This window comes from Harpia harpyja, chromosome 19 (genome assembly GCF_026419915.1).
Source record: "Harpia harpyja isolate bHarHar1 chromosome 19, bHarHar1 primary haplotype, whole genome shotgun sequence".
NCBI lineage: Eukaryota > Metazoa > Chordata > Aves > Accipitriformes > Accipitridae > Harpia > Harpia harpyja.
In genome coordinates, this window is record NC_068958.1 from 17,558,692 (window position 1) to 17,582,037 (window position 23,346).

Below are 23,346 nucleotides of genomic sequence, written 5' to 3' on the forward strand. Positions count from 1 at the left end.
ATGCCACTCTGGCTGCATGCACATTCACGACCATTGAGCATCCAAAGTCATCTGCACCACATTAGAGGCAATGCTGAACAGCAAAAGACATTCGACAGCTGCTGATGGTCCCGTCTTCTGCTGTATTAGGCAGTTCCTAGGGCTCACAATGAAGCTCAGGTGACACAAAGCACTCCAAGGTAGAGATGTTTTAGGTAACCGAAGAGCAGCCCATTTAAGGTTTGAAGGCAATAACTATGCCTTAAAACATGAGGCAAGAACCAGCTCCGCATTCCTGTGGCCACCTGCACTGGGCTACAGCACTGCAGACCCGGATGCAATAAATCCCTTCAAGCACGGGAAGGAACCCAATTAAAAAGATGATGGATGCCAGGAGACTTCAGAGCAGTAGTCATCTTCCCCGAAGGAACAAGCACTGCATTGGCCTCCTCCCCCTCATCAAGGGTTCAGTAACTGCCTTTCATTCTGGTCATCCTTGCAAGTCATTAGGTTTGCTGAAGACTAACATCAGCACCTCCAGGAGCTCGACACAGGCTCGGTGCAGCAGGAGGGTATGACAAGCCTCTCAGATCAGCCTGACAGTCCTTGCAGCTTTTGTATTTACTGTAGAAGCAGAAGGCAACACCGCTCTGCTGCCATTGTGCACTTCCCTGACAGGTCCTGCAGGTCACCAGCAGCATTGGAAGATGCGGCTAGGAGCAGTGTTTGGCCTCCTCCTGGTGCACATGGGTCCTGTGCTGCTTCTGCACTAGGTCCATAGATGCTTTCAAAGGGAAGGAGTTTGGGTGCACTGGATTCCTGCTGGAGTTGTCATGCAGCCAGGTTTCCACAGAGGACCAATGGATGCCGATTGTGATAATAGATTACTCTAGAGACCTTACATTTTTCATGTCAAAAATCATTTTTATTTCCTTTAAAACCAAAAATAGTACCTACAGTGATTAAAAACCCACTCCACTCCCCCCACCCCCACCAAAACCCCAACCATAACAAAGATAATTGACTAATCCAGCCTTGTGAAACTTCACAAATAGACATTGCAACAGATGGGTAAATTTTTACATGTGGTACATGATAGAAATAATACCTACCCTACAGTTCTAGAGGGATTAGCCAACAAGGAGAGTTATGGTGAAGGAAGTTGTACATCAGCCCTAACTCAGTGTGAGATTTTGCAACATTGCCCTTAAAATGCGTAAGAAGTCCCATCCAAGTCATACACACAACCTTACAACGGGCTGCATTGTGCTGTACCTCCCCAAGGTTTGTGCAAGCACAAACTGTGAACTTAAAAACCATATCTGAAAACCCCTAAGCCTCTGTCTCTACAAGACAGGCAAATCATGCTTTTAACACTAATGTGTGAACACATTAATGTGCATATATTCTTCAACTGATACTTATCTGGCATGTTGGAAAGACTAGTATTTACCCTTAAGATTATTTATACAGATGCATGAACATCAAGTGGATTTGAACAATGCTATAGCAACATGTCCTATCAAAACCAGTGTCGTGGTTTAACGCCAGCCGGCAACTAAGCACCACACAGCTGCTCACTCACAGTGGGATGGGGGAAAGAAGCAGAAGGGTAAAAGTGAGAAAACCTGTGGGCTGAGATAAAGACAGTTTAATAGGTAAAGCAAAAGCTGCGCATGCAAGCAAAGCAAAACAAGGAATTCATTCACTACTTCCCATCGGCCGGCAGGTTCAGCCATCTCCAGGAAAGCAGGGCTCCACCATGCGTAACGGTGACTTGGGAAGACAAAACATCATCACTCTGAACGTTCCCCCTTCCACCTTCTTCCCCCAGCTCTATATGCTGAGCATGACGTGATATGGTCTGGAACACCCCTTTGGTCAGTTGGGGTCAGCTGTCCTGGCTGTGCCTCCTCCCAGCTTCCTATGCACCCCCAGCCTACACTCTCACAGTGTGAGAAGCAGAAAAGACCTTGACTGTGTGTAAGCACTGCTCAGCAGTAATGAAAACATCCCTGTGTTATCAACACTGTTTTCAGCACAAGTCCAAAACATAGCCCCATACCAGCTACTGTGAAGAAAATTAACTCTATCCCAGCCAAAACTAGCACATTCTCCACCCCTTATTCCATACCATTTACGTCATGCTCAGGTCTCACACTATCCAATACATTCTCATTACCCACCACCACCCATCCCATCCTTTGATACAATAACACAGATATCATTCCCTTAGTCTACGGGCCACCCCTGTGAAATGTCTGTAAAATGTCCATAAATGTCCACTGAGTTCATTTAGTCCATGACTTTGGGCTCCATCTCTTATGGTGGTCACTAAGGTCAGGAGGGGTGCTGTGTTGCATGGAATTACTGGGCACCAAAGCCAGCTCAGGTCAGGTCACTGCTGCACTTGCACTGCTTCTTGTAAGGCTTGTGCTCCATTGGTTCAGGTGGTTCCTGCTGTAGTAATTCCCCTAACATGCAACTCAGATCCCGGGTTACAACAATTTAAATGTATTTCTATTAAAATCTCCACCCTTGGTCCCTTTGGACCAGACCATAGGGTTTAACATTGCAACAAACTCCTCCCCTTGCCCCTGCTCCAGCTTAGACTTATCCACAGACTGCAGTCCCTTAGGCGTGCACCTGCTCCAACTGGAGCCTTATCTGTGGGCCACAGCCTCTCCAGAGGTATACGTGCTGTGGCGTAGACTTATCCACAGCCACTTTGAGGTGCACCTGTTCTAGCGTGGCCTTATCCATGGGCAACAATGCCTTCAGAGATATACCTGCTCCAGCATGGCCTTATGCACAGCCACAGTCCCTTCAGAAGTAAACCTGCTCCAATGGCTCTATGGCCTTACCCACAGCTGCGGTCCCTCCAGGGGTGTACCTGTTCTGTCATGGGCTTACCCATGGCCACGTGTGTTGAGGTGCTCCAGCATGACCCCATGGACAGCCATGGATGCTTCAAGGTGTACCTGCTGCAGCGTGGACTTACCCAGAGCCACAGATGCTTTGGGGTGTACCTTCTCTAGCATGGACTTATCCTTGGGCCACAATGCCTTCAGAGGTATACCTGCTGTGGCATAGACATAACCACAGCCACAGACGCTTCAAGATATACGTGCTCAGGCATGGACTTATCCACGGTCACAGATGCTTCGGGGTGTCCTGCTCCCATGTGGACTCATCCACAGGTCACAGTCCCTTCAACTCGAGTTCACACTGGAGTTCCAGCCTGTCTGCTACAGCAGCACAGAAACAGCAGCGATGCCCTGGCCGTCTGCCAGCCCAGGCGCATTGCCATTGCTGTTATCAGAATGTTCCCAGGCACAGCAGAGTAAGATGATAAGCAGTACAGCAAACAGCAAAAGCAAAAAGCAGCCACTAACGAGCACTAGACTCCAATAGACAGTGAGACAAGCAAGCCCCATGCAAGCACAGGAGCCTGCCAATTAAAAGCTAAACAGCAATAACAGCTATAAATTTGATATAGCACATTCCAATCAAATCTGTCGTTATCTCAAACCCTTCGAGCCCCACTTGGGCGCCAAAAAGGACTGTCATGGTTTAATGCCAGCCGGCAACTAAGCACCACGCAGCCGCTCACTCACCTCCCTCACAGTGGGATCGGGGAGAGAAGCAGAAGGGTAAAAGTAAGAAAACCCATGGGCTGAGATAAAGACAGTTTAATAGGTAAAGCAAAAGCTGCGCACGCAAGCAAAGCAAACAAGGAATTCATTCACTACTTCCCATCGGCAGGCAGGTTCAGCCATCTCCAGGAAAGCAGGGCTCCACCATGCGTAACGGTGACTTGGGAAGACAAACGCCATCACTCCAAACATCCCCCCTTCCTCCTTCTTCCCCCAGCTTTACAGGCTGCACATGACGTGATATGGTCTGGAACACCCCTTTGGTCAGTTGGGGTCAGCTGTCCTGGCTGTGCCTCCTCCCAACTTCTTGTGCACCACCAGCCTACGCTCTCGCAATGTGAGAAGCACAAAAGACCTTGACTGTGTGTAAGCACTGCTCAGCAGTAACAAAAACATCCCTGTGTTATCAACACTGTTTTCAGCACAAATCCAAAACACAGCCTCATACTAGCTACTGTGAAGAAAATTAACTCTATCCCAGCCAAAACAAGCCAACCAGTCACCACTTGAATTTACCCAACAGCTGCAACAAATGGCTTGTAAGCCACTCACAGACACACAATTTCATTCAAAATAACTACACTAACAAACACATTCAAGATACGACATTTTTCTTGGAGGTCAGTTCACAATAAGAGGCACCATTTGCAGGGCAAAGTACTGTATAGTTTGTCCAGTTCAGCTGGCCTCTGGCTCTCCCCTTTTGCCATTTTTTGGTTCCCAATGAGTAATCCCTGATGGGATCTTGGTTTGTTCTGTCATCCTGGCCACTTTTCCTTTGGATACATTTTCTTCAGAGTGGTCACGCTTTACCTTCATTTCCATTGGGTCATCCGTATCATCTATGGCAAGAAGGAAAGAAGAATTAAAGTTTGCAAGTCCTTCTCCAACTTCAGTGCAACAGCCCGCAATGACAGTAGCAAGCAAAGTTACAAAGCGTGCCAGAAAATGCTTCTGTTTACATGCAACGAGAACAACACTGGGAATAGGGGACTCTGGTCCCCTAGAATAGGGGACTTTGTCTTTCCCTATCTCCCAAGAGCAATCACAACAACATTTACTCCCCTATACCACAGGGTTTGTGGGAGTACTGTCAACATATATTGGTTATATGTGGAAGGTACCAACGTGCAACCTCCTGGATACATTAGTATGCACAGGATTGGGAACAATTAATTCCTTCTGTTCATAGCAATTGGGGCAAGAGTACTTAAGACTCCCCTCAGCTGCTGCATGTTGGATTTCTGTAATATATACAGAGGCTGCTATGGCATACTCTTAAATACAAAAGTGTTGCTTCACTTTCCTTCCTGCAGAGGATTCCTCTGAGGCTAAGAGCTCATCACAGGCCCTAGGATTTCAATTTTAAGAGCACACGTGCCATATAAGTGAAACATCTGTGTGATTGAAAATACCTAATGAATTCAAGCTCCCCCAAAGTTTGAGCGTTCCAGTCTTACCTCATAACTACTGGTTTGTTATGCATATGCTTAACCTACTTAGAAAACAAGGTCAAAAGGTAAATTTCTTAGAGCAGTTCAGCTCTCAAGGGCTTTCCGCTCATTAGCAGTCAGTGGGAATCTCAAATAATTCTTGCTACGGGGCAGGGTAGATTATGGTAAAAAGGACAAACAATGATGCTCTGGTTCGCAAGAGGCGTGGGCAGAGCTGCAGAGATTTCTGCACCTTGGAGATATACCTCGCAAACCTGGGGGCTGGGGAGTCCATTTGTGCAGACCTACGGAAGATAGAGAAGGTTTGCTTTTGGGAAGGCATTCCTCCAGCAGGCACAAGCAAGTTCCCATCCTGCAAGAGCAGCCAGAAGGAAAGGAACATTGCTCAACCTCTGGTTTCCCATTTTAACAGTTACTAGAAGAGCAGCACATGGTGTTGGTAATCAAGAGGAAAGGCGTCCTGGAAATCAACACAAAATCAACCACTAAAGCTGGTGACAGCCTCTGCAACACAGTACACTGAACATCCAGCGCTGCAGCACCTCTTACCTCTCGTGAGCTGGGCTGTTCTGTACTGTTCCTCTCTGACCTGTTTCATCAGCTGCAGGTTGTGGTCGCTGGCTTCCTTGTGGTTCACCATTGGGAAGGGGTAATCTTGACCTGGTGCAACATGGAGACAGCAGCCTTTACAGAGCTAATCAAGGATGTTTCACTGGATTTGCACCAGGGCAAATGCTTGCAGCTTTTCTTAAAATAAATGGCATCTAAGATAGACCAAATGACCCACTCTTCAAAAGTGCCTATTTCTCTCCATCAAAGAGTAAGAGTTCCCATTTAGACATAAGCTTTTAAGAGACTTCAAAGATGCATTAGAGCAAGCATAAAAGCACAAGATGTTCAGGTACTATTTAAAGACAGCCAAGCATCCCAGACAGAAAAATACAAAAGCAACAGCTCAGAGTGATCCAATAGTTTTAGGACATGAAGTTGAGGCAAAAATATGTACTTTGAAATTAGACTCAAGTAAAAAACTTTAAAGGAGAATTGACAGAAGGTAGACTGCTGAATTAATCCACTTTGAGAAGATAAATGCATGACTTGTGTTGGAAGTGTGATGCTTCCATCTCACGCATGTAATTATTTTGGACAGTTAGCAGCAGCAAAATCCTTAGCAAGGTATTTGAATGAATTACCTATGATACACCCTGCTTGCTTCTGCTCCTCTTCAGTTGCTGTCCAGGGCTCGTAGATGTACTTGGAGGGAAAGTTCTTTAGTATAGGCAAGTATTTCCTACAAAACAGGAATAATATGGGGTTTTATAATCCTGCACACAAATATTCATGCATTTAAGAGAAGTGTAAACCAACCTATGCCATATTAATTCTTGGTGATCATATTGATACTACAGTCCATGGGAAAGTTCTGATTAATTTTGCACAAAAGAACTGTTTTTATGCTCTGAAACCTCAATAGGGTGATACCTTCCAAAAGTTAATTTTACAACATAGAATAAATGGGTTGATTAAAATATTCCTTCAGTTTTTAGTTCATCCAAAATATTTTGGTTTTTAACATTTTCACTGACATTTCATCCTCAACTTTAATAAATTTCAAAAACAAACTCATTAAAAAAATCTAAAAAATTCTTACAGTACGGGAAAGTAATTCTCTGTCCCACTCTGTCAGGTATGTCAGCACAGGCTTCCCCTCGACACTACCCAAAGCTATACAGGATGTGAGGAAGAGGAGATGTGGGGAAATGGAGTTATTTGCTCAACATCAACACAGTCTGCGGTAAAATCACCCACTACTTACGAGAAAGCCCATCAGTACCTTATTGAGAGATAAGGAAACTGAGACTCTGAAGCAAAGAGGACCCACTCAGAGTGGAAAATAAAACGTAAGTGTCTGAAATTAATCAGACCACCTACAAAACCAAGAAACACAGCACAGTCTGGAGCAGGGGGATCTGTGAGAAGTTTTACTCAAGTCCTTTAGAAAGAGGAGTCAGCTGGGTGATCAAACACAGTGCTGGAGCCAACAAGTGCTCACAAAGCAATACAATGCCCTGCTCAGTCACCACCTGTGCAACCATGGGTATGTCTCTCTGCTTCTCTGTGCCTCAGTTTCCTTATGTGTTAAATAAAGTCACCGCTATGACCCCTGTTTCACAGGTGTATGCATTTCAAACAGACCGAGTTCATCCGCTCCTGCTGTAAGAGGAGCCAGGGAAGCTCTAATGGAGCAGACAGTGCCATGCTGGGCATTGCCCTACCGAATGTACTGTCCCTCAGGGTCTGTGCGCTTCCCAAAGCGGATGGGGCAGAAGATACGCGTGTACTGGTGGAAGAATGCGCTGGCCGACAGCCACATCCAGTTCCCTGCGTTGATGCTGTAGTCAGCATCTAACAGCAGCTCTTCGAACACCTGCACTTCAGGGATGGGAAGAGAAAGAGAGAAACACCCCTGAAATGGCTAAGTTGCAAAAAATAAACAAAAACAGGCTGGGAGATGAAAGGTGAAGCTTGCAGCTAAAAGCACAGCACCATGCTGGTCTGGGCTACCCTTCTCACGGGGCACAGAGGGAAGGCTCTCCAGCAAGACAGTTTGCCAGAAGGAAGATAGGGCAACCCAAAGCCCAAATGTCTGGCTTTGAGGCCTGCTGTAGACTGAGCAGGTCTCCAATATCCTCATCATCCAAAAATCATCAGGCCTTGGGGATAGGAATGACCTCTCACTGCTGCACCGAGTGCAGCAGGGCTCAGACTTGAGCGAGAGACCATGAGATTTCTAGCAAGGCTCAGTAATGAAGCACTGCTCTACAGTACCACCTCCCACTGCCAGGCTCACGTTTTGTAGGGGTTTCTCAAGGTTTCTGAGAACCAAGAAAACAAAAAACCAGAAGTGAACCTTCATGCCCTCTTCCCAGCTGATCCAAAGGTCCCCCCGCGTCAGGAAGCAGGCGACAGCATGCCGAGCAAGATGATGGATCCAGCCTTCCTGGCGCAGCTGGGTCATAATCGCATCGATCCATGGGAACCCTGTCTGTGCCTGCAGCAGAAAAGAAACGTCAGCCCTCCCACTGACAGTTTCATTACACTTCTTCCCTACACACTGCTGTAAGCCCCACCTCAAATAGCCAGCAGGGACCAATCCCAAGGCAATAGAAAAACTAAACTGAAATACAGCAGTTGTGGCAATGCATCTTGTTACCATTTTCCATTTGTGGCAATGCATCTTGTTACCGTTTTCCATTTGTGGAGCCGCTCCGCATCCTCATACCAACTGATCTGAAGGCAGATGGGGTTCCCAGCCATTTTGTTGAAATTTGGTGTTGCTGATGCCACCGTATAGAAGAATTCCCTCCACAGAAGCTGCCCTTGAAGCGACACCGGGGGCAGAGAGTGATGCTTGGCCTGCAAAAGACAGATGAGGTGAAAGCTTTGGTTCATATACACCATTGCAGTCTCACTCAGTTTGTGACTGTCAGGCCCATAAAATGAAGATTAATCCAACACTACTGGCTTCATGGCACTTTACCATAAAAGCTAAAGAAATCAAAGATCTGAAGCAATGCTATATGCCCAAAAGCAAAGCTGAACTCTGTTAGACCTCAGTGTTACCTCAAACATTCTCTATCTACCTTCCAAAATGGTGTCACACTGGGATTTCTTAAACTAAACATGCATTTATTAACATATTAACTGCTTGGCTAGCTGAATTTAGGTGCCTCAGTGTCCTGGTTTCAGCTGGGATAGAGTTAACTGTCTTCCTAGTAGCTGGTACAGTGCTATGTTTTGAGTTCAGAGCAAAGAATGTTGATAACACTGATGTTTTCAGTTGTTGCTCAGTAGTGTTTAGACTAATGTCAAGGATTTTTCAGCTTCTCATGCCCAGCCAGTGAGAAAGCTGGAGGGGCACAAGAAGTTGGCACAGGACACAGCCAGGGCACCTGACCCAAACTGGCCAACGGGGTATTCCATACCGTGTGACGTCCCATCCAGTATAGGAACGGGGAAGTGGGGGGCAGGGATTCGCCGCTCGGGGACTGGCTGGGTGTTGGTCAGCAGGTGGTGAGCAATTGCACTGCACATCATTTGTACATTCCAATCCTTTCATTATTGCTGTTGTCATTTTATTAGTGTTATCATTATCATTATTAGTTTCTTCTTTTCTGTTCTATTAAACCGTTCTTATCTCAACCCACAGGTTTTGCTTCTTTTCCCGATTTTCTCCCCCATCCCACTGGGTGGGGGGGACTGAGTGAGCGGCTGCGTGGTGTTTAGTTGCTGGCTGGGGTTAAACCACGACACTCAGCCATGTCTCAAGAGATACTCTTAAGAAGGAGGTTCAGGGTTTCTTGGGTTGGTTTCAACCACACTTTTTCTTAATAATCAAACAAGTTTTCAGAAGTTGGTTTTGGCTTATGCTATAGTTAAAACTTGTCTAAGATGTAAACAGATGCTATCTAAAAACAAAACTCCTTGAACAGGCTAAACCGATCAAAAACTTCACTTAAACATCAGGCAGATGTCTTGAACTCCTTGAATTTTAGGAGGGTGTTCCTGGGCTTCCCTGCTGCTTCCAGGTCTCATTGCTCCCTATTTCTCATATTTCTAAAACTTAATGGGGAAAAGCTGTATATAGTCACAGGTGTTTCACACAACATATAAAGCCACTTCACAGATTTCATAGGACACAGTGAGAAGACATTAGCAAAGTAGCATTTTTGTGATGCACCAGGTCTCTACCAAGATGATCCGAGTGTTAAATCCCAGCCTTGTTAAATCCCACACCAGACACATGAGAGTCCTAGATTTGCTTAACTATGACCAACTATTTTCTTACCTGAGCATAAATGTTTGACAACCTATAAAAAAAGGTGCGAACTGACAGACAGCCCATACTGAAATATGGGCTCAGGCCTGTGGTGCTTGGAAGCAGCGAATTTGGGATTGTTCTCGGTTTAGTAAAACTTGCCACCCAGCCCTAAAATGAAAACAGAAATCCAGGTTCAGGCAGTACAATGTGACACATGTTCAGCTAGTGAAACAGGGGAAAAAAAACTCTTAGCAATTGGCTTCTGCACCACAGAGGTCTGTTCGATGTCATGCATGGAAAATACTCCCACTGCCCATCCTCCCCCAAATGCCACCATCAAGGAGAACAAAATCTTGAGACCAGGCTGCCATCCTCCTCCAAGATCTCCAAATACACAGACATCCTCCAAGCCTAACATCAAGGCCACCTCTCACCCGTGGGTGCTGTGAAGCTCTGCTCTTCCCAGAGAGCTGGGTGACTTTGTAAGACAGGGAACAGCTCTCTAGGTCCAACAGCACTGCACTGAAGATCTTTTCCACTTTATGAAATTGGGAGTGGGTAAAGCATCTGCTCAAAAGCAGCCAGCACCAAGGCAGGCTTGGCTGCCAAGAGCTGAGCCCTGGCAGTGGAAAACTCAGCTAGAGCTGGAACAGGACTCTGCGGCTGAGCAGCTTCTCGAGGTCCAGACACAACTACACATAAAAGGAGGACACTAACCTCAGCCCACCTAGAGCCACCAGCATCGCCCATGTAAAATCAAGGCTGACCTGGTCAGTCAAGTGTTGCTCCAAGCGCTGTAGCCCTTCGGTCTCTCCTCCTCTCCAGGGAGAGAGGCTCTCCGCAGGTATCTTCAAATCCACAGGGAGAGGCACCCTGTAACACTCAGCCAGGCCCAGGTCAGGGGGCCTACATTTCCTAATGTGAAAGAGAGGCCTCTTTCAAAGAGGGAACCGGAGCCAAAAGAGGGAGGAATACCCCTGCCCATTGGCTCCATGACAGCACAGCCAGAACACAAGGGAACAAAAGCACAGCCAGAAACCCCAGGCTGCACTTGGGGAAGAAAGAGCTCGTCCTGCAATCACTCCAGGTAATTCTAGCCTGAATTGAAGGAAAAGGAACAGACGCACGAAATTACAGTGCTCAGAGCAGTCGGCTGCAGCCCCCACAGCTCGGACGTCCCTCTCGCTTCCCATCTGCTATGTAAGACTCAGAGGCACCCCCTCTCCAGCTTCCCCCAGCTGCCTCATCAATCCCAGGGAGGGAGCTAAGAGCCTCCTCAGACTCTAAACATAATTATGGAGCACTGGTGCTGCCTCCAAAGGCCATTCCAGCTCCCGTGCCTCTGGGGAAACGTTGCTTTGGGAGACGTTTCATAGGGAAGGAGGCAGATCAGCTCCCTGGGCCACCTCCCCAGCTGCTCCTTCCTAACCAAGGTGGGGGCTCCCCAAGCCCATGCCGCTGAGCAGTCCCCCCACATCTCTTCTGCAGCCTCAGCTGCTGAGGCTTCCCCAAGGCCTCTCCCCCCTGTGAGGCTGGAAGAGCATCAGTGTATGGGTTTTTCCCCCCTGTAAAACACAGAAGAGGAGGTTCAGGGAAGTGTCAGTGGTATGCAGACTTCTCAAAAAACACAAATGAACTCAAGACATCAGTAGAGCTCTTTCTGCTTACCTGGAAAAACTGAGCTCAGCCCTGTTGCAGACACCTACAGAAGGGGCCAGTGCAGCTCTCAGAGCACTGGCATAACAGAGGCCTGCTGGGAAGCATGTGAACCACTTATCTCTCATCATCATTAAATTGAAGTGCAAATAAACAAATTAGGGTAAAAAGAAAAAAAAACAGTGCAAGAAAAAAAATATAGGAACTGATATATCCCAGTACTTACATGGGTCTTATCATGGGACTATCCAAGAACAAGATTTGGGAATTAATGGGATTCCCCCAAGATGGGAAGGCCTAAGCCTAGGTTACTGACACAGAGTTGAGGTCACACAGGACGCACTTGACACAGAAGCCCCAAGCATCTGCAGTCCCATCCCCAGTGGGCAGCTCTCTCCTACCCCAACCTTACCTCCCTTTGGATCACTGACCTCTCCTCATGCAGAGCTAAACATAAGACATCCTTGAATCTGAGCTTCTTCTCAAGTCCTGGGAGACATGAGCTCAGTCCCTCCTTCCCATACAGCAGAGGGGAGGAGAGAAGAGATTTAAAGCCAGAAGGGAACAGTATGATTATTCCACCGAAATTCCTGCATAAAACAAACAGTAGTGGTTCATCCAATTCCTGCCCTAAATCTTGATTTGAGGAAGCTAGAACATGCCTTTGAGAAAAGATCTGTACTTCCTTAGTCATTCCTCTGTGAAACTTTTATATACCTTAAAAGTTTGTCTCAATGTGCCTTGCAAAAGCTTAAGTCTTTGGACCATGACACCTCTCATCTGCTCTCCCCTCCGGATAGCAGAATCACATCCTCTGTACATACAATCGATAAACCTCCATGCCTAGAAGTAATGCAACGTAACATCTAAAACACACTGTTATCATTTGGCCCTGGCTCTTCTTTTGGGCAGAGAAAAAGGACCTGCAATGTCCTGCTGGCTGGCTGTTACTTACTGGAAGTCTTCAGCTGTAAGGTTTCGTACAGGCACCTCAGGGTCACCGAGCAGAGACAGAATGTGAAGGAACCTCTTGTATGTTAATGGGGGAGTCCCACTGTTCAGGTCCAAAATCCTAAATAAAACAAGATCACTTTTCACCATAATATAAACCAAGAAGGAAGCTGGAGCTGCCAGTGGTTAGGAAGGTGACAGTACAGGCTGGAACAGCCCCAGTTCATGCAACTGAATGTGGAAATTACAGATTTTACAAGTAAAACTTCCCTGGGTGAATGCACATCCATCCCGAGAGCAGTCTCTCAGGACTTGAGACAACAAACTTGGAACCAGTATGCCAGCCACGGCTTCAACTGGGCAGTTCTGTACAGCCAGACATAGCCAGGATGGCAGAGTCCAAGGTGCAGGACACCTCTGGGGCTGCCAGGGGCAGACTGATCACAAAAAAAACGTTCAGGGCAGTAAATAACTCTTCTATGTGAGCAACCACCTGTGCAAACAGACAGCTTGAATTCAAGACGGCAAGTCACATACATCCATTCATTTACATAAATTAGGGGCTTTCCAGAATTGGAGTGTTAAGGCCGTTTTAGCTATTACTGATTACCTCCCTATTATTAATTTCAGGATCTTCAGTCATTCAGCTCTGCATAACAGCTTGGATCCAAGTGTATCCAGACACCAGTGAAAGCTGATTAGAAAAATTTTTTAAAATCTGACAAAGAATTTATATAAAAGTCCTATTAAATGTGTTAAAGAATTTCTTCCATTCTGTTTAAAAGAGTAACTAATGTTTTTAAGTGAATTAAACTGCCCAAAAGGAAAAAATTAACAAACTTTTTAGCCTCAAATCACAGCCCAACATCCTAACATCTGTGCAAAATCTCTTCTGTTACTTCCAGCAGACCAACGCACAAAAATTCTCCAGCAAACAGTGCCATGTTCATCTCAGTCCAATTTTCTCAAAAGGAACACATTAGGATCCAGAAAGACCGAGATACTTGGCCTTTCCTCCCTGATGCTTGCTAAATCTAAAATAAACCTACCGTTTGGTATTGTAAAGACTGTGGCCCACCAGAGAAAGCACCTCAAACCCCAGCTCTTCTCCCAGACGTCGTATGTTGGCCTCCATCTCCTTGTAAAATGGCTCCATCTCTGCATCCAGAGTCACTTGCGTGATATTCCACTTCTGGGTGTGATCTCTAAGAACAGACTCGTACTCTCCTTGAATAACCAGCAAGCAAGAGCCCAGCTGATACAAGTTTTTCTGGAGATCCTCCAGGGACTGCAGCAGAAAATGCCACCGCAGGGTTCCTATGTGCATCACAGACGTCATGAACTTTCTGTCCAGGATGTAGACAGGGTAGACGACCTCCGAGCACTCCAGCGCGGCCAGCAACGTTGGGTTGTCGTGAAGCCGAAGTCCCTTCCGGAAAAGATGAATGGTGCGATGTGGCATCCTGGCTGTTCTCCTCAGACCTGCTAGAAGAGAAAGGGAACCCTTAGCTTTTGGGATACACAACCCCTATTAAAGAACAAGGTCAATTAACAATTAGAAATGGAGCTCCAAACAGCCCTCAGCACTTCTTACTGCAAATCTCTTCTGCTTTTTGATAAGTTTTCATGAAAGAGAAAACAGAAACAGGACCAAACCACTCTCCTCAGTCTCCTCAGCCAGGTCCCACCATTCAGCAGCAGTATCATCACCTCGCTCCACAGAGAACGGCTTCTTCCCCAAATGAGTCACTCAAGTCCTTAAATTAAATCCCTAGATTAAATTACATCCCAATAGCACTCACCACAACAAAGGAATCAAAACAGACAGAGCTGCCAGACCTCCATTTACTGCAAAAACATTTTATAACCCCACAGATGTGGCCATCAGCAAACCCTCCGTGTATCAACAGCGAGAAGATGATTTCAAGGAGCTCTGTCCCTGTTCGTACAGAATGGGCCACAAGGAGAACAGCTCTGCAGGAGCCCTCATCTCATCAGAGACCTCATACAACACTGGCTCTGGCAGTGAAAAGTTTCTGGATTTCAGTAGGAGACATCTGAAAGACACGAAATGTTTCCTCACAAACAAGACTGTTAAGGCTTCAAGGTGAAACAAGGGAAAACAAAGCACAGCCCAACCAACACTGATACAAGAGCATAATATCTCAATTCATCGGTTTGCCATAGTTTTTATCCATCTTTCCTAGCCCCGGGAGACCTCATGGTGCTTCTAAGTGTCAGGAGAAAAGCCCTCCTCTCTCCATAGCAGAGCTGGGTGGTAATAACTGCACAAAACTACTCTTATTTCTAAGATGGGGCTGATGTAGGGATTAGCAAGCATTCATTCCCCTTTGAACTGCTCCAGCTGAGTTTAGAGGACAGGCAGGAGGGCTGACCTTAGCTCTCAGTCTGGGGTAGCTCAGGGCACAGTCTGAGAAACTGCTCCACAACTGCTGGCTGCTCTGCTTACGGAGTGACGGACTCCACAGACGGCAGCAAACAGAAACAATGAGCCCAGCTGCCACCTTGTGTTTGTACCAAACCCAGCAGCATCTCCCCAACTTGCTCTCTCCCACATAAAAGGGGGGAAGCTCAACGCCCATCTCCAAGGTGGGACCACACCTGCTTCTAATTTCAAGCATTACCACCCAGAGAAGAATTAAGACATTAACAAAGAACCAAACAACAATCTCTAATCCAGTTCAGCTCTTCCAGCCAAACTGCTCCCCTCGCACCCTCCCAAATGGCTGCAACAGGTGACTCAGCCCCTCGTCCCGACTCAACTCACAATCAACAGCTTTACCAGCCTTGTAAAAGATGATCTGGCTTGCCCTGTTCCCAAAAACACTCATCAGCATCACCTAGACAAACCCAGTTGCGCTCCCAGGCCATGACACAGACCGTTGCAACCCCCCCAAATAAGCGAACCCTGCAAACTAGCAGGGTCACGAGCGCTGGGCAGCACCATGCATAGCCGAACACCGGGGTTTGGGCTTTGCAGGGTGCTCTGCCTTGCGCCCCAGCTCCGGCACTGCCCTGCCCGCACGACCTGGGAGAACAGGAAGAACAAGGCAACTCTCCTGCTGCTCAAGGGAGCACCCAGCTGGCACTTTTGGGTAGCAAGCCATGCAAAGGGTGCTAGAAGAGTCCCCTTCATCCCGTGGCAGGAGCACAGAACCAGCCTGCGCCACCTGGCCTCACCGAGGGGCTGCCCTGAGTCGGGGGCTCCAAGGCCCCCCACAGCCTTTGGGGCCATCCCAAGCCCTGTGGCCCCACGCGGTCTGCAGGGCCACCCCGAGTCCAGAGCCTTGCAGGCCCATAAAGCCCAGTGCCCCTTGGCCCCAGGCAGCCTGTGAAGGCTCACAGCCCCACACAGCCTATGGGGCCTCCCCATATAGCCTATAGGAACACCGCCATCTCAGGACACAGCCTATAGGGCTGTCCCAAGCCCAGGGCCCTGCACCCCCACATAGCCTATGGGGTCACCCTGAGTCCAGTGCCCATACAACCTATAGGGCAACACCAAACTGGGGGTCCCACACAGCCCATGGGGCCACCCCAAACCTGGAGCCTCCCAGCCCCACACAGTCTATGGGATGGCCCCAGGTGTCCGGGGGAGGGGCCCATGCCATCCCTTCCAGTGCTGGCATCCCCTGCAGGGCAAGTGGGGCACAGCCATGGGGAGCAGGGCCACACCAGGACAGGGACTGGGAGGGACTGGGCACAGGGCAGGGGGACACCAGGCCAGGGCTAGCAGGGGCCGGGTTTAGGAGCAGCTCTGGGGATCCTAGTGCAGAGGACTGGGGGAATCAGAGCTGGTGGGGAGCAAGGGTTGCAGGAAAGGGGGCTGGAGCATGCTGGGGAGGAAGGGAGCCCGGAGCCGAAGAGGTGTCAGGGCTGGGTGGGGAGCTGGGACCCACCGCTGGGTGACAAGGAACACAGCGGGATCACTGGTGCAGGCCTGGCAGCACTACAGGCCGTGTCGGAAAGGAGGTGGTGGCTCAGCACCAAGGGACTGCATCCTCAGACACTCCTGCCCTGTCAGGAGGAGGAGGAAGATCTTCCAGGGTGATCGAGGGAAGGCAGAGTAGACCACTGTCTGTTGATCAACTTTCTGTTGGGATTTATCCACCGTCACTCTTCTAACTCTCCATGATATGGTGACTTGCGGCCATTCACCCAGCAAGGCCAGGCAGACTCCTCACATCTGGATTATGTCTGTTCATCAAAAATCAACCAGCACAGGCAGAAAATTCACCTTCCACCTGACACATCCCTGCACTTTGGGACAGATACACCACGACAGAAAGCAGGGAAAACCCCAAATAGGACAACTGGGCCTTACCTCAAGGGTTACCTGGCTGACGCTCCAGGGTCTTTACAACATATCGCCCCGAAAAGAGGATGCCACACAATCGCTGATCACGGCTCTCCTGCTGATAAGCATTTCTCTCTGCAAGCAGAGATCTGCTGGAGGGATGCAGTGGTCCTCAGAGTGTCACCATCCGAATCCAAATGTGCTGCTCCTGTTCCTACAAGCATTGGGAAATTAGTTACCCAGGTTTAAACAATCCTAAATACTATAAATATGTGCATCGAGGTGGATTTTGCATCAAAGATGGTCTGAGCGACTCGAGGCTTTTGTGTAATTCCTGAGGAGGAGGATCGCAGCCAGCTCACTGCCTTCCGGTCCGCCACCCCTCGGAGCCGGCAGAGCAAGATGGGGCACGTAGGGACTGAGGCCCACAAGCTAGGAAGGAAAACATTTAACAGCTTAATTTCCTCTGCAGGCACTCCTGATGTGTGTCAAACCACAGATGTTCTCCTTGGCTAGAAACCTGTCCACTAAGAAGTGATAGTAATGCAGTTATAAAGCTTTAAATACAGGTGTCAGCCACCTGGAAAAGCAGCCTCACGACTGCCCTCTGAAACTGCAGTTTGGGCTTTTGAAGTGGAGTAATTGTCACTATCAAGTTGTTTAACTGTATTCTGATTTGACAGGCTTAAGAACAATTCCTTATTTAAGAGGAATCCCCATTTTTTGCATTAATTTGGTTACATAATCCCAGTCTCCACATCCAGCCAGCCCTGAGGCTGTTGTTGATCCAAAGCCTCTGTGTTATTTCTCTTGTTCTAATAGCTTAGGTGATAAAGTGCTATATATAGCATCTGATACAAGAAAATGGCATTTTAAGTCGCACCAGGAAAAGAGCCCCAAACCCACCCCCCTCCTCCCCGTGTAGGGGCTTGGCCGGCTCTGCCCCCACAGCCCTCGGGGGCCCGGGGACCCCTGCCCGTGTCGGGGGACGGGCCGGGGCCTTCAGACGGGCGGGGAAAGGACGAGGACGGGACCGGAGGAGGCGGCCCCAGCGCCGACCCCCCGGCCCGGCCCCACGCCTCCGCCTTTACCTCCTGCCCCTCGGCCCGTAGGCGCAGCGGGCCCGGCGTCCGGTGGCTCCCGGAGTCCCGCGGCGGCGGGGGCTAGCCCGGCCCCTCGCCCCGCGGTGCCCGGTTACACAACGCCGGCCGGGGGAGGAGGGGCCGGGCCAGGCCGGGCCGCTGCAGTTACGCAAGGAGCCGCTCGGCGGCGGGGAGGGAGAGGGGGGAAGGATGGCCCCCATCGGGGCCCTGCCCGCTGCCCGCGGAGGTTTAACGCTCTTTGGGGTCGGTGGGCTGGGGCCGGGGGCGGCGGCCAGGAGCGGCGGCCGGCGGCGTCCCATGGCGGCGGCGGGGCGGCCTCGGGGTCCCCTCAGGCCCCGCTGTCCCGCCGTCCCGCCGGCGCCCGCGGCTCGCCCCCCACTGTCTAAGCCACGCCCATACAGCGGCATTTTATTAAAGGGGCGGGGCTTGCGCTCCCGCCCGCAGGCCTTCTCCAATGGCAGCGCCCCTCCACTTCGAATTCGAACGGCGGGGCTGGGAGATACCAATCAGCGCCGGCGTGACGGGCTGTGGGGTGGAGTTGCCAGCGAGGCGTCCCCCCTCGTTGCTAGGCGCCGGGGGAAGTCCCGCCTCCGCCGCGCGCGAGCCGGGGTCGCCTCACGCCGCGGGTGTGTGAGGGGGGGCGTTAAACCGGGGTGCGGTTGCTCTGAGGCGGGTATTTAGGCTGGGGGGGCAGGTAGGTAGTCCGGGGGAAGTGGCGGGGTTGTTCCTGGCGGGATTCTGTGAGGCTGGGGGGGGGGGGGGGGGGGGTTAGGCCAGGGGAAGCTATTCCTATCCCTGTGAGGGGGCAGTTAGGCCCCCGGGGGGGGGGGGGGGGGGGGTGAGTGAAGGAGGGGGGTCCTGTCAGGGGAAGGGGGTGAAACTCCTTCTCTGTGGAGGTAGCCAGGCTGGGGGGGATGTAGCTGGACCAAGGAGGGGTTTGGTAGTTGGTTTTTTTGGGGGGGGGGGGGGGGGTGGGAGACACGACACGACTTCTGGTCTGTGTGGTGTTAATTGTGCCCGGGGAGGGGGGGGGAGGCAAGGCCTTGGGGGGGTGTAGTTAAGCCAGGGAGGGATTCTCCCTCCTTAGGGGTGCGTGGTTGGGTCTGGGGTGGGTTATGTGAGCCAGGTCTCCACTGCCCCCCTCGGGGTAGGCTGGGAGTGTTCTCTGTCCTTGGAGATGTGCAGGGCAGAGCAGGGGCAGGGGGGGAGGAAGTCCCTGCCTTGGGGGTGTCAGGACATTCCTGTAGTAGGGAATATCTCATCCCTGAGGCGGCTTTGGGTTTTCCTGCTACACAGGAAGGGAGAGCGGGGTGCCTTTGGCGTGGGAAGAGGGTCCCTGGCTGCTGGAGGGAGGGGGCACTGGTGGGTGTCCCAGTCTAAGGCACCTCTGGGCCCGATGGCCCCAACAGGCCAATGGGTACCCCTGTCCATGAAGGGACAGTGTTTCACCCTGAAGGGACAAGGGTGGCCCCAGGGCAGGTGTTACAGTCCCCTTAGGGGTGTGGAGCCCGGTGGTGGACTGAGAGGGTTTATTAGACTCACCTGGGGACTGAGGGGTAGGACTGGTTATAAAGAGTGAGGATTTGGTTCTCCTCCTCCAGCTGGGTGTGAGAGCAGCTCCAGGAACAAGCTCCTGAGACTGGTTATCGCGTCGGGATAACAACTTGAAACCCAGGTTAATTCTCCTTCACCCCAAAAAAGTCTCAATATTAAGTGCTGTTTTTTAACACCTCATTTTGCCAGCAATAAAATCCAGTCTGTCTGAGTTTCAGCACAATGCAGAGAGCATCGCGACTGAAGAGGGAGCTCTCCATCTTGACCACAGAGCCACCTCCAGGCATCACCTGCTGGCAAAATGAAGACCAGCTAGATGACCTACGAGCACGTATGTACTTCTCTGGTGGGACCTTTCTACAAGTAAGGGCTGCATTAGAGTTTGCTGCTAGGTCTGGATTCTCTGGGTGGTGTGTACTTTATAAGTTGCATGGAATTGTGGAATTTTAGGAAAACGCTTAGGGTTGTTTTGATTTAAACATAGCTTGATCTATGGCTCGGTCGGTCTATGTGCGATTTTGATTGCCGTGGGGTGGAACTGGTCACAAACAAGACAACTTTCTTTTTTTTTTTTTTATTCCTGGATCTGAACAGTGTTATAGTTCTATAACTGTGGGTGGTATGTGGAGACTGTTGAACAAATTCAAGTGGTTTTGAATGTAATGCTTATGTTTTAATCTTGCTTTTAAAGAAATTTTAGGAGGTGCAGACACACCATATGAGAAAGGAATATTCAACCTGGAAATAGTTGTTCCTGAAAGGTAAGTGACCAATGACATCTAGTTAAGCAGCTGATGTAGTGCTTCCATCAAATATAATTTAACTGATGTAAGATATTTGATATAAGTGCTACCATTTTGGTCTTTCCTTTAGCCTCCCAACAAAGAATGTCGTTGATAAGGTGAGAGCCTTCATTTAAGGAACATAATTATTATTTCCATTGGCTGATACACTTATTTCACATTGGGCATCCTAAGATGTGTGATTAACAACCTAAAAGCACTATGACAAGATCTCTACCTTATCATATTGTCTCAAACTTTCTGGAAAGGAGCTCATTTATGAGTAGAAAGCTTCCTATTGCGTTTGCTTCTTTGTGGAAAGCTACCCAGGAGAGTGCTAGTCGGACACAGCTGAAAGCATCAAAGGCAGAGCACTGCCTTCCCCAAAAATTTGTGGGGAAGGATGTCACTTAGTAGATGGCCAGGAGGAGGAAATGATGGCATTGCTTGGGTGATGAAGCAACTGTCATACAAATATAAAAATATTTTTTTGTTTCTTAACACTTATCCCTTACAGGTACCCATTTGAGCCCCCGAAGATTCGCTTTCTGACCCCTATCTATCATCCTAACATTGACTCTGCTGGAAGGATTTGCCTGGATGTTCTTAAATTACCACCAAAGGTAAGATAGCGCTACTTGGGCATGGGTAAGCGAGCCTGAAGAGGATAATGAACTCCTTATCTTTTTCTTGTAAAAGCCTTATTGAATGTCTGTTTGCTACTGACTTATTTACACAGGAGCATGGGAGTAAAGTTTTTAAGCGGCATCTCCTTTGTTCAGAGACTAGAACATGACCTTCTTTGTTCCATATAAGTTTTCAAGGTTTTAAGGACTGGAGTCAAAAGGCATTAGGTGGCCCTGTGAAAATGGGCAACCCCCATACCGACCCAGCAGAGATGTGCAGGATACAGCCTGTGGTTGTCAGTCAGGCTTCCTTGGAGAGGCCACAGCCTGGGTGTTGAGAATGGATCTGGTGTTTTCCATGGGGGATTAGGTACTGTAAGTCCTGAGGCAGCTCGTGGGCAGGTTGGGTTTAAATGCTGTAAGTTCTGAGGCTTCTCTAGGCAGCCCGTGGGCAGGTTTCGTTCTGCTTAACTGCTTCTCTCACCCCGTTTCCTCGAAGGGAGCGTGGAGACCTTCCTTGAACATCTCCACGCTGCTGACCTCCATACAGCTGCTGATGGCAGAGCCCAACCCTGATGACCCTCTCATGGCAGACATAGTACGTGAGCTCCTCTTCCTCTCTTGTGGCCATGGGCACAGACTGGGAAGGAACGGTGTGTTAGATTTAGGCTGTGCTTCCACTTCACTCGCTCTGGATTAACACGCTAGCATGTTGTGTAGCTTGATCTGGATCAGGCCTGGGGGCATGACTGCGTTTCCCTGAAGCACCTGGGGCGTGCGATACAGGGTGTATGCCAGCAGTAGAAAAGAGATGGTGAAGGTCTTCTCTTCAAGCCTGCCAGTGCAAACAGCAGTGTGTGTTCTTCAAGCAAATGAAAGCAAGCAAAATGAATTTTACGCTTCATGCCGCATGATTGTAGCCGTTTTGGTCTGGTTCTAGGAGTCCTAAAGCCAGACCTTAGTCCCAGTTTCTCAGTGTGATGTTTGTATTAAATCTGTCTTGCTCGTTACATTTAGTCCTCGGAGTACAAGTACAACAAGCAACTGTTCTTGCTTAATGCCAAAGAGTGGACTGAGAAATATGCAAGCCAGCAGAAAAGGGTAAGAAACATGCTCTGCTTTCTCAGCTGAGCATAGCTCCATCTTTGGGAACAGTCTTTCTTGTCTCGATTTGCCTTTCACAATTACTTTGAGCGGCTGTCTTTGGCAGCATTTTCTTTCCTCCCCTTCTGTGTTTTGGATCATTAGATTCACTCCTTCCAAATAAATGTGTTCATTCACAAATAATTGCAGTGCTCCTCAAGAAGAAGGAAGGATGAGTAAGACTGAAGCCTGATAAAACCCTTCCCCAGGGATCCTGCAGCCCTGTTTCTTTCTCAGCCCTGTTCCTACCAGACTCCATGTTCTGCTGTGGTTGTGCCTTATGCTCAGCTATGCCTGTTCTCTACCTGCTCATCCATTCACTGACTAGTCTTTCTAATCCCCAGTGGAGTGTGACCTTCCTGCCATCACCCTTCTTTTCCTGCCTCCGTTCTGCACCTTGACTTATCTCACAGAGGAGTCACATAAAAATAAATCACACTTAAGCAGATCAAAACCTGTCCCCAAAAATCAGTTATGTTTGGGCCTTCTCCCTTACCTGGGTGCTTTCCCTCCCTGCACCTGATTCAGACAGCGTGCTTTCCAAGAGGGGGATGTCTCTGCCCGGAAGCCCCATGAGTGGTGCTCGCTACTCCAGCTCCAAACGCATTTGCAAGTTAATTGTGTGGGTTGTTAAAAGCGTTCAGGGTGAAGAGATCTTTACAGCAACACACTTAGCACCAGAGAGACCTGCCTCATACGTGTACGTGGCACTTCTAGGCTCAATCGTTATCCTGCTCTCCTGTCATTCCCCCTTCCTAAAATTTCCAGCAGTGGGAGCAGGATAATTAAGGGTCACTGTGTAAAAGCTGGAAGCACGGTCAGTTCTGATCTTCGTGGGAGTGCAGAGTGTTCCAAGGTGTATGCATACAGAGCTGGGAATGCACAGCGGTGCTCAGGGCTGTAAAACTCAACTATTCACAGCCATTGCTTTTATTTCTTGTCTTATCACAGGCTTCCAAGCCTTTGGAAGAGAAAATAAACCAAAGCGAAACAAGTACCACCAATGACTCGACCGCACAGAAAAGAAAAGGGAGTAGTATCAGCAAGAAGGAGAAGAGATCTTGCCTGGATTCCTAAGTGGTTTTTGTTGTGGCTGTCACCTTTGCTTTCACTGTCTTTTTCTCTTTATGCAGTAGGTATACCTAAATATTTTAACCAATATGTAGCTGTAGCAGGCTTTGTTTTTCTATTTCCTAGGGGGTTTTGTGAAAAGTTCCATTATATAAGTAAAATATAAAGCTTTAATTTATATATATTTTTCTGTTTTGTTATGTGGAGTTTTTGGAATATTCTGGAAAAAAG

The 23,346-nt window shown here is 48.9% G+C and overlaps 2 protein-coding genes across 7 annotated transcripts; one reads left to right on the plus strand and one right to left on the minus strand.

Moving 5' to 3' along the window:
• Window positions 1-882: 882 nt before the first annotated feature.
• LOC128154096 (cryptochrome-1-like) lies at window positions 883-18,061 on the minus strand. 6 transcript variants are annotated; one of them, XM_052814185.1, is made up of 14 exons: window positions 17,928-18,061; window positions 16,864-17,050; window positions 14,321-14,575; window positions 13,568-14,003; window positions 12,523-12,639; window positions 10,679-10,826; window positions 9,939-10,079; window positions 8,336-8,506; window positions 8,001-8,141; window positions 7,366-7,517; window positions 6,283-6,380; window positions 5,639-5,749; window positions 5,335-5,373; window positions 883-4,477 (listed from the first exon to the last, which is right to left on the minus strand). In XM_052814185.1, the coding sequence occupies exons 4-14, from the start codon at window positions 13,978-13,980 to the stop codon at window positions 4,314-4,316; spliced, it is 1,695 nt and encodes a 564-aa protein (XP_052670145.1). In that variant the 5' UTR covers window positions 13,981-14,003; window positions 14,321-14,575; window positions 16,864-17,050; window positions 17,928-18,061; the 3' UTR covers window positions 883-4,313. The 6 variants fall into 6 exon arrangements, with proteins under 6 accessions (XP_052670145.1, XP_052670144.1, XP_052670143.1 ...); XM_052814184.1 differs by lacking the exon at window positions 14,321-14,575 and having other exon boundaries at window positions 13,568-14,000; XM_052814183.1 differs by lacking the exon at window positions 14,321-14,575.
• A 436-nt stretch (window positions 18,062-18,497) lies between these two features.
• Window positions 18,498-23,293, plus strand: UBE2T (ubiquitin conjugating enzyme E2 T). The gene is made up of 7 exons (XM_052815109.1): window positions 18,498-18,565; window positions 19,683-19,824; window positions 20,185-20,254; window positions 20,793-20,898; window positions 21,401-21,499; window positions 21,919-22,002; window positions 22,996-23,293. The coding sequence occupies exons 2-7, from the start codon at window positions 19,716-19,718 to the stop codon at window positions 23,119-23,121; spliced, it is 594 nt and encodes a 197-aa protein (XP_052671069.1). The 5' UTR covers window positions 18,498-18,565; window positions 19,683-19,715; the 3' UTR covers window positions 23,122-23,293.
• The last annotated feature ends 53 nt before the right edge of the window (window positions 23,294-23,346 follow it).